The sequence below is a fragment of the Populus euphratica genome, unplaced genomic scaffold (genome assembly GCF_000495115.2).
Source record: "Populus euphratica unplaced genomic scaffold, PopEup_1.0 scaffold413.1, whole genome shotgun sequence".
NCBI classification, from domain to species: Eukaryota; Viridiplantae; Streptophyta; class Magnoliopsida; order Malpighiales; family Salicaceae; genus Populus; species Populus euphratica.
Window position 1 is genome coordinate 267,879 of NW_011500055.1, and position 11,271 is coordinate 279,149.

General features: G+C 33.4%; 2 protein-coding genes across 3 annotated transcripts; one reads left to right on the forward strand and one right to left on the reverse strand.

Annotated features, from left to right (window-relative positions):
• Positions 1–2,625: 2,625 nt before the first annotated feature.
• LOC105107827 (alpha 1,4-glycosyltransferase family protein) lies at positions 2,626–7,232 on the forward strand. Of its 2 annotated transcripts, none has more exons than XM_011001887.1 (5): positions 2,626–4,208; positions 4,284–4,433; positions 4,780–4,914; positions 5,536–5,730; positions 6,753–7,232. In XM_011001887.1, exons 1-5 carry the CDS (start codon positions 2,761–2,763, stop codon positions 6,937–6,939), a joined length of 2,115 nt encoding a protein of 704 aa, XP_011000189.1. In that variant the 5' UTR covers positions 2,626–2,760; the 3' UTR covers positions 6,940–7,232. The 2 variants fall into 2 exon arrangements, with proteins under 2 accessions (XP_011000189.1, XP_011000190.1); XM_011001888.1 differs by lacking the exon at positions 6,753–7,232 and adding an exon at positions 6,433–6,746.
• Positions 7,233–7,373: 141 nt separating this feature from the next.
• On the reverse strand, positions 7,374–9,024 carry EXL7 (EXORDIUM like 7). The gene has a single exon (XM_011001890.1). The coding sequence runs from the start codon at positions 8,775–8,777 to the stop codon at positions 7,767–7,769; it is 1,011 nt and encodes a 336-aa protein (XP_011000192.1). The 5' UTR covers positions 8,778–9,024; the 3' UTR covers positions 7,374–7,766.
• Positions 9,025–11,271: the final 2,247 nt, after the last annotated feature.

The following is an 11,271-nucleotide window of genomic DNA, read 5'->3' on the forward strand; positions in this document are numbered from 1 at the left end:
TTGGAGAAAATCACAAAGTTAGTTTTTTTTTAAAAAATAATAATATTAAACGATAAAATAAAAAAAACAAGTAAAAAAATATATTAACTCATGTTAACTTTTTTAATTTGTGATCATGTTATTAAGCTAGAAGTATCATACATAGAAAAATGATAATGCATAATGCTAAAAAAAATTAACTATACAAGATGGTCTAAAATAATAACAATTAAAAAAATAAAAATTAAATTAGAAGACAACTATAATTTTTAGATTGGAGAGTTAAATTGAAAAAGAAAAATAACTCCAACAAAAAGAAAAAAAATTAAAAGAATACGTACCAAATTTTTTTAAAATAACACATCATAAACTTGGATTGAAGGGTGAAATTAAAAACCAATAATTTTTTTATTAAAGGTCTAAGAAACAAATAGAAATAAAAAGAATAAGGATCAAATTTAAAATATATATATATAACAAATTGAAATTTAAGAATTAAATTGAAAAACAATAAAACATTTACAAAAATATCAAGAAAAATAAATAAAAAAATTAAAAGTAAAAGGAACAAAGTAAAAACATAAACAACAAAGAAACCAATTTTTAAAAAAAAAAGAAAAAGAAAAAAAAAACTTACCAATAAAAAAAGCATCCAACCATAACCTACACCATAAATTTTACCATGAGAAATATAGTGCGGCAATATATCCAACAAGGCAGCAAGAGAACAGGTTTAAACACCAATAAATATCACATATATCTTGGCACATAGCACAATCCATCAACTTTTTAAAATTTAATATTATTGAATATGGGTTAAAAAACCATAAAGCCCTTTAACAAAACAATAACTAACAAAAAAATCAACTTGAAAAGACAAAAATAACTCTTGATCTTTTTTTTTTCTTTACTTTAAAAGCATTTAAGTAATTTAACTATATATTCAAAAATAAAAACCCGAAACTGACACTAAGAAACCAAACATGTTTTTTTTTTCTCTTTCTAATAATATTTTAGTGTTTGTGTTGTTTATAGAAAACTAAGAAGACCTATTGCTCCCATCACGCTGGCCAAGAGGCAAAATTAATTTTTACTATTATATTCATTATAAAGTAAAATGAGTCTAATACCAGTAACAACACTACTTTGCACCCTTTTCTCTTTTAATTTATTTATTTTTATATTATTTGATCCATGTTTGATGTATTTACTTTTGCCTCAGTGGTAAATAGAAAAACTTTTATTTATGAAAGTCCAAATGGCTGAAATCACTGCATAAAATGGACTTTACCTTTGTAACAAGAGAAATTGCAAAGTCCTTTCGCCCCTGAGATGAAGGGCACATGCATTTTATGTCCTAGGGGTCTAGGACTCTCTAATTAAGGATGCCCGTAAAATGGGCATGATAGTAATTATCTGTAATTATATACCCAAAATATATGAACAACTTTGCTAGTCATCCTAATGCTAGTCATCCTAATTTGTGTGGTAATTATGCCTGATGATAGGATTGATCAAGTTAATTTAGTTAAATTAGATCAATTAAAATAATATTATTTTTATTTTTTAAAAATTATCAAGTCGATTTTTATTTGTTTCAATTGAGTTCACTATGAGTTCAATAATTTTTACACTTGAACTTGTCTAAGAAGTGGGTCAGACAATTCATAGGTTAATCCATATACTTAGACGGGGTTTAATAATTATGCTAATTTAAAATGTTTAAATGAGAAAATACTTTATTACTATAATAATTCTGTCAAATTTTTATGAGAAAGAAAATTCAAAATCTCACCTAAATTTATAAATTTATATATAAATGCGATACAAGTTGGATAAAAAAAAAATTAAAACTTCATAATTTTTTTTATCTAAATCGTAAAAAAACTATTTAATATTTTTATTAAATTCAATCAAATAAATTGATTTTAAATCTTTTTATTTGACTTTTTATTTATTAAAATTAAATTATTTTAAGAGTTGCTTTAACGTGATCTAATTAATTTGACCAGGTTAAAGACATTTCAGATGATTGGAAAAAATTTTTTGAAGATAAAATTAAAAATAATAATAATAATAAAATTGACATAAAAAATTTCAATCAAACTTCTTGCCTAACCCACATTTAAAATTAAATCATGTAGGTGTTGCCCTGACATAATTAAATTGATTTCGATGATCTAAAAGTAACCTGATCGTTTAATAAAATATATTTAAAGATAAAATTAAGAAAAAAATAATATGAAATTGATAGAAAAAAACCTCTTGACTCACCTATGTGCTCAACTCTAATTTTAAATTAAATTATATGGAGTTATCTTAATATAATCCGGTTAATTTAACTCATTTCAAAACAATCTGAATGATTATTAAAAAAGTTTAAGAATAAAAAAAATCAAATTAAAGTAAAAAATAAAAATAAATAAGTGACTAAATTAGAAAAAAATTCATTACTTTTTAGATGCTTGGGTAATGTATTTTGTTTTCATCATAAATATGATCATAAAAAAAAGTAGTCTATACTCTTTATATTATCATTCAAACTAATACTCGGAAAAAAAGAAGAAAAAACTTAGTCTCAATTGCGATTAAATAAACTTATGGCCCATGGCCCACTATAAGTTTGTAAAAGCACTTCACTGTCCAATACTTTTCATTTTTTTAACCGTTACTCGGCCCATGAGTCTATTATCCCCGCCCTCCTCTTCCCCTCCTTCTCCATCTACATCGACCTCCTCCGTCCTGTAACCTCCGTCACCTTTCAACTGCACCAGCCCAAAAATGCTCCGCAACCGGCGCCGTCCCCGTTACAGTCCGCAAATATGCGCTGTTATCGCTGCTCTCCTCCTCCTCTTCTCAGTCTCTCTCCTCTACACTCGCCTCTCTTCCTCTCCCCAACAGAACACAGTTCCTTCCTCATTCAAGACCCAAGCTGACGAATTCTCAATAGCAATTGACAGGATCGATGAAAAAGACACCATTAAAGAAGAAGAAGGATATCACCAGAACGACAACAATGAAGACCAAAACGACACCGAAGAAGAAGACACGAAAAGGCCCCCGATTTCATCTTCTGGGTATTACATGGATCATGTAACCGGTTCAATTAGAAGGTATTTGAATAAGAAATCGATAGAAGATTATGATTTTTCTGATTATAATTCCAATAGTTTTAGTCTAGGATTGAATGTAGAGGATTATAAAAGCAAGACCGCTTTTGGCAGTGATGATATAGTTGTCGATGAGGAAATTAAGAGAAAATTGAGTGAAGTTAAGAGTATTGAAGACGCGTTGCTGTTGAAAATAGGTAAAAAGGTGTCACCTTTAAGAGAAGGGTGGGGTGATTGGTTTGACAAAAAGAGTGATTTCTTGAGAAGAGATAAAATGTTTAAGTCTAATTTGGAAGTTTTGAATCCGTTGACTAATCCTTTGTTGCAAGACCCTGATGGGGTTGGTGTTACTGGGTTAACTAGGGGTGATAAGGTTATGCAGAAGATGATTTTGAGTGAGTTTAAGAGGAACCCTTTTGGTGGGAAGAGGAGTTTGAGTGGTTTGGAGATGATCCACAATGCGGAAGTTGGAGAGAAGAGAGGTGAGGTTAAGAGAGTATTGAATGAGGATAATGGAAAAGTCTTGAAGGATGGTGATGGTAATATTGGTAAGGATGTGAGTTTTAAAGGAAATGGGATTGTATTGCATGAGGATCATGAAAGAAATTTGATGAAAGATAAGAAATTGAGTGATGGATCAAATGGGGATGATGGGAGAAATTTGATGAAAGGTAAGAGCTTGAGTGATGTATCGAACATGGAGGGAGTTAAAGATTATAAGGGAGATAAGAATTTGAGTGCAAATGAAAATTTAGTGGATAAGAGTAGTGGTGTTGGTGGTGAAGCAAGGCAGATGATTGGAATGAAGACTAAGAGGTCCAAGGATCAGCAGAGGAAGCCTGAGGAGTTGAGTCATATATTTGCGGATGGGAAAAGATGGGGTTACTTTCCTGATTTGCATCCTCATTTGTCATTTTCAGATTTCATGGCTTCATTTTTTAGGAATGGAAAGTGTGGTATGAGGGTATTCATGGTGTGGAATTCGCCACCATGGATGCATAGTGTTAGACACCAAAGGGGACTTGAGAGTCTGCTCTCCCACCATAGAGATGCATGCGTTGTCATTTTCTCTGAGACAATTGATCTGGATTTTTTCAAGGACAGCTTTGTGAAAGATGGGTAAGCTCTTAATTAGGCCTTGTTGAATTCTGTCATTGATTTGTAATCTAATCAATTCAACTATTTTCTGTATAGTTATAAGGTTGCTGTTGCCATGCCAAATCTCGACGAATTGCTGAAGGATACACCCACCCATATTTTCACTTCAGTTTGGTTTCAGTGGCGAAAGACAAAGTTTTATCCAACTCATTATAGTGAACTGGTCCGCCTTGCTGCTCTCTACAAGTAAGCTCTCTTCTAGAAAAATACCTTGGAATGATGCAACAGCTTGATGGTTCCTGTGTGAATCTCATTCAGGACACTACTTTGAGACGTTGAAAATAAGTAGCTTATGTCTTCCAAGTGCTAAATCTCAAAATGTTGTAATTTTGATGCTGGCTCTTGACCTGGAAACCACGTATTAGTTAATATCCTTAATTAATATCCTCTTCACTAGAGTCGAGAAGTATTTTTATTTTACATTCCAGATGACTATTCCACAATGTAATGTAGTGATTGAATCACACCATTTCGTACTGTTATTATGTATAGAATCAACTTTTTTGTGATGTATTTTTGTTGGGTTGTGCAGATATGGCGGTATCTATCTTGATTCTGATGTCATAGTTTTGAATTCATTGTCTTCACTTAATAATACTGTTGGCCTGGAGAATCCACGAGCTGGAAGTTCTTTGAATGGGGCTGTGATGGCATTTAGAAAGCACAGGTACTAGTAGCAATTGTGTTTTACTGGCAAAAATCATATCTATTGTTGAAATTTTTTCGGGTTAGGTTTGGACTTGAAAATTTATTTGGATTTAATCCATTAAATTCATGGTATTATCTTTTATAGAATGGTTTAGCTTCCAAGTTCTCTTCCTCCCTCTCTCATTTATCTCTGTAAATTCCTCCTTCTCCCATGTCATTTAACTGCTGAGTTTTTTTGTCTGTTATCTGCTTCCCTTTCCCATGAATTGATAAACTCATTCTTCATATGCTAATCAGGAATTTTTAATATATTTGAGCAAATTGAGTGCAAATGTGTCCTCTTCTCAGTATTCTTTCTGTAATGTTGGCTTTCCTAGTTTTTCCAATCTTCCCCCCCACACTCCCAAAAAAATCCTCTTTCTATAAGAATGTGTCATTATCAGTTTGCTATGATTTTTCTATTTGCTTTCCACAATGGGTTCATTAACATTTCCAACTGTTAGCATGTCTTGGTTGTAGTTTCATTAACCATAAACAAATAGCAATGCAGGAGTGTTATTTATTTATTTATTTATTTTGTTTCTCTTTTCTTTATAGCATTTACCTCCCTTCTGGAACTGATTTACTTCTCTCCATGCAGTCCATTTATAACCAAATGTTTGAATGAGTTCTATATGACATATGATGATAACCGTTTAAGATGGAATGGAGCTGATCTTTTGACTAGAGTCGCAAGAAATTTTTTGAGTAAGGAGAATAAGTCCATTGATCAAAAGGAGTTGAAAGTGCAACCCTCATACATTTTCTTCCCCATTAGTTCACAGAATATTACCAGGTATTCTCCAAATTTGAGTTCATTTCTTTACATGCTTACTCGTTTTTTAGCATTCAGATAAGCTTTTTTGTTGGCAATCACACGTGCACTGGTAAGTTGCTCAAAATGTTGCTTTTTATGAGTTCATTGGAATACATTGCGGAAAACATAGGGTTCTGGTTCCAACTCCCGTTGCCCCACAACTTCATGTATACATATTGGAAAACTAAAAGAAAAACTTGAAAGTGACTCTTGAAGTTGAATCTGCAGAATGTAATGACTTTAAAGTTCAGAAACCTATGTTGCAGGTCTGTGAGCTGACTTGCTGTTACATTTAAATCAAAACACCTTGTCCCATCTTATGTGATCGATCGTTCCCTATGTTCTGCTTTATATTTTGCTTTAAACAGAGTATAGTTGTAATGATGGTACACCCTTCCCCCAAAAAGGAAGGGAAAGATCAAAACCAAAGGGTTGCTTGCTGTTTACCTTCAAATGTTTCTCTCCCTCCACTGGCAACCATGTGTTCTCGCCAAGATAAATTGAGGCTTCAAGTAGAACAAATTTGTCTAGCCAGATTATGATAAAAAAACTTGGTGTGTTTCAGCCTTGTCTTTGAGACAACTGAAACGAAGGTTTTTGGTTTGGAATTCAGGTGGATAAGGATAAGTTTGTGTTTGGGGTTTGAGAAATTGGTGCTGAAATTCTTGTCTTGTATTGCAGAAAATATTTCGGCTGAAAATTTAAGATAATTCCTAGTGAATACATCCTCCCAAAGTGTACTCTGTCTGCTGGATTCTCAATGTTCATTTTACAGTTTGACGAGAGAAGTTTTTCTTCACCTGCACTGCTTTTTTTTCTCTGTTTTTTTTTTTGGCAAATGCAATTTGCATATACCCTCTATTTGTCTGGTTTATGATGGCTTTATATATACGTGATATCTTATATTTTAGCCTTTTAAGAGTCAAACTCTTCAACAGATCTGTCGCACAAAAAAAATTCTTTACCTCATTTGTGCCTTAATTAATTCTATATGCAAACAGCTACTTCACCACACCGGCAAATGAGAATGAAAAAACTCACCAAGATGCTCTCTTTGAAAAGATTCTCAGTGAGTCATTGACATTTCATTTTTGGAATAGCTTGACATCTACTCTCACTCCAGAGCAAGGAAGTCTCGTCTCTCGGCTTGTTGATCACAACTGCATCCGTTGCTTTGACGTATTGTGAATTGTACTTGTCAATTTTCCCCAAACTTTGTTGATTAGGATGAAATACAAAAGCATTTTGATTTATCATAGCTTAACAAATTGTTGTCACTAATGAGGAAGATATCCAGCATTTAGCCATCATAGAGATTTGAGGTTCAAGAAATGATTTTATTCATGTTAGCAGTATAAACACGGTTTTGTAAATGATAGTTCGGAGTGTGTCATTGAAATTCATTTTTTATCTTCTGTATTATTTACACAATTTGTCACAATTTTGCTGTCTTAATAAAACAACTATTTAGCTTGCTTCTTGATGATGCTTGCTCTGTGTTGGATCCGTGCTCCATATACTATCATGTCATCAAATTGTTTTGTTTCCAGTGCTGACCTAATTGTGATGAAGAACATTTTGGTTGCATCTTCCATAGATTTAGTTACTGGATAGCTTCTACTGGAAGACAATTACAAATGAGTGGAGAAGGCATTAAAATTACAGACTTGTTTGAGAGGCAGATTGACCTTTTGATCATTAGATGATGCCTTTAAATGAGGTCAACATTCTAAAGGCAAAAAGAAAAAAAAGAAAGCGTGTTATGCCTCATGTAAACTTTAGGTTTTCCAAACAATGCCTTAAAATAGTGATATGATTCGTAGCTATGCATCCAACAAGCGAAGTATCATGTCTGTGATAAGCGACTATCTACCTTCAAAGCGGGCCTCCCTTGCCTGCTTGCTCGCCAGATTCCCGTGCATGCTCTTCACTCAAGCCTTATCTTGCCTTTCCAGATGTCAAAAGCAAGAGGAAGAGATCGAAATTATTGGAAATCATGGACATTGAGCACACTTCTAATCAATGGAATTGGGCCCAAAGCATCTCCTTTTGACAGGGTTCCATACCCATTGCACCAGGAACCTCCTCCCTTTCACTCCGTTCACATTGTACCCATCTCCCCAAGAATCTTTATTCACTTTCCCCACAAAACCTCCACCCCCACCAGTCCCATACACGCCCAGGCATAAATCTGCTATCTCGGTTGGTGAGGTAGGGTCATCTCCTGCATACCATGCATTGATAAGTGGATTACTTGACACTTCTGCTAACTCATGAGCAAGCACACTGATCATTCCGTCTACACCAGGATCCCCGTTTGGGGCTCTCATTATGTTGTTGCCTCCGTTAGTGCTTGGCGGTGGCTTCCCTGAATACTTAGGCCATGCAAATGGATAAGCACACATACCAGGACATTGAGTTCCGCTATAACCAACCCAGGCATAAGGCACAGTGACACCAACTATGGTCGGAAATGTGAAGTAGTGAAAACCACAAACTGCTCTACAGAAATCTTGAACTTGAACATCACCAGAAGTCAGCACTAAGTAGAGACCATTGTGAGGATTGAGAGGTAAAGCTCTTGGATGGGCAGCGACTGCAGATTTGATGATGGATTGCATCGCCAAACGACTTAGATAACGACCATGAGAGTATCTATAGTCATAGAACTCCCCTGACAGGACAATGTTTCCGGTGACATTCGATCCTGTTTGGTCTGTATAAAGACGGACTGTCCTCCACCAATCAGAAACAGAAGGGTAAGGAGATGAATAAGAGAGGGAATAGATGAAATCTCTAATAGTGGCTTGGTGGTTTCGGTTCCATCGACCATACCAGATAATGTACAGGTTGACAGGTCCAGCCAGAACAGGCCCCATGTGGTACTGAAGGTCTACTAAATCAGAGGAGCCCTCATAGTTCTTGGCTTGGTTGAATAGGTTGTCTTGGCTCAATGAAGAGGCCAAAGAAGACGAACAAAACAGAGAAAGCAAGAGAACATGGCATTGCCTAAGCTTCTTATGCATTCTGTTCTATGAAAAATAAAAAAAAGCTCTCTAGCCTCTAGTTTTGTGGGTTTTGACAGTTGAAGAAAGTTCTTATATAAAAGATCAGAAGGTCTATTGAGGGGGGGGAAGAGAGATAGGTGACTTGGTGAGATACTTCATTTCTTATTATTTCCTTGTGGTGGACAGTGGCTTGCATGTTTACATAATTCCCCTTCACCATTTGTCTACTTTTTGATGATGACTAACTACATTTCTCCTTTTGTTTCTTTCCCTTTATTCCTTTGCTATAATAGATAAAAGTGTTAGGTTAACAAACTTTATAATGTATTTTGTTCCTTCCCCAAGGAAGTAATGGCAGAGAATCATTTCTTAATTGCCATAGCATAGTTATCACTTAGAGTTCTATTTACTTTCTAGTTCTTTTCCATCTTTCTCTTTCTGACTGCCACCCCTCCCCAGTTCAAACCCTTAGATTGATCACATGGAATATTGTTTTATTTCCTTGTTATTAAAGGAACTATTATTTTTATATCTTTTTAGAAGAATAATTCTACTATCAAGGACATGAATGATGAGGTTGCTGCCGTTATTGGCTCCATAATTCCTGATAATTGAGCTTTAGAGGTCTAATTCCTGATAATTGAGTTAGAATACATTTGGATTAAAAAAAAAAAAAACTCCACAAATCTACTAAATTTGGCATCAATTGGGTTGTGATCCCAAGTATTGACTTGGATTGTAGCATAAAGGCAGTAAAATAAAGAAATGATAAAAAAGTGTGAAATTAAATGATGGTTGTTCCCTGCAGTAAAAGCAAGCATGTGATGCCTTTTCATCATTTTTCTCCCTTTTGGATCACAGTTCTTCTCTTTCAAGATCTTTGACTATCTATGTTAATTCATGCACAAAAGATTCATCAGAAACACAATTACATATGCATATTGTTATATAAAATTTCCTTGGAAGGTAGGTCAAATAGCAACGTGTGGAAGAAGAGAGAATATGTGACTTGAAATAATGGCAAGTAAACAGGCAAGCCCTCATCTAGACAACCCGTTAACAAAGGAACAGATATCTTGAGCTTCTCTTTGATTTTTTGACATCGCGTTTCAAACTAGATGAGATAAATTTTGAATTTTTAGTTTGTTTTGTTATACTAATATTTTAAAAAATAAAAAATATTATTTTAATATATAACCTAGCAAATAATACTTTCAAAAACAATCGAACAATCACTGCAACACACCTAAATACCCTCTTTTTTTTTATTGTTTTTATCTATGTAGAACTCATAGAGGATAGGGAGGCTTTGTTTGGATGGCAACTGAGCCTGGTACCCAGCCATCAATCAAGATTAAAAAACGTTTCTAGTTAATGCATCAATCTTATATACAATATGAATAATTTGATTAAGGATTGAACAAGTAGAGACTTCGTTCTTGGTATGCCAAGCTTATTAAAAAAAATGGTATAAGTTAAAAAGAAGAAGAAGAAGGGAATGCAACAATTAATCGTAGTGGTTGGCTCTGATATATAATTAAAAGTTTCTTGTAATCATGCAAAGGTGGAAGGTGCATGTGATGGTTGAAGCATTTTCAACCTTTTGCCCTTAATGATAGGAGCAAATTGATTCCTTGATCGTTGTCCGGGTCATCTCCTTGGAATGAGCTTTTCTATTAGTTGTTTAGCTATAAAACTATAAAACTTGATTCAAGAATGACCCGGTTTAAAATATATATTATAAATTAAATGGGTTGATTTATAGGTTAATGGGTCGATCTAGATTATAATTTAAAAAAAATTAAAATTAAAATTAAAATTAAATTATTTTGATAAATAAAAAAATGATTTCCTATCAATCCCAATCAAAATAAATTCTAGATTAAATTTTATATCTAAGATAATTCTCGAAGCAAATCACGATGGAATTTTACTTCTTCATTGAAGTGGCCTTCTTTTTCATAGAAAGATGTTTGGGTTTTAATGATCACCAAGAAATCAGGCGTCTATTTTGCTAATTGATTGTTTCAACTGCAATAGTTATGACTTATGGCAAAGTACTTTTCTTACAGTGGATATGATCACACTATCAAAAGTCAATTTGTACACATTTCACTTCAGTCCTTAGATTTATTAGTCAATCCATCCTGTAATTTAAGAAAACAAATTATAATACACGAGGAGTAATTAATAAGATTTTATTAATTACCTTTTAGAGTCCAATTTAAAAAGAAAATCGACACAAGTAGAAGTGAAAAATACTAAGTAATAAAAAATCACAGTAGATCCTCACCTTCCATATAATTAATCCGGTCGCATAAAAAAATTCTGATATATTAAAAAGAATTTATAATTTAATACATTCTTCTACCTCAAAGTTTAATAGAACATCTTTAATCACCAAACCAACCTAGAGAATTTTCGCCTTTCTCTTTTATAAAAAATGGAGAGGGGAAGAGATTAATTTTGATAAATAAAAAAATTCAAATAAAGAGTGTGTATATATATATAT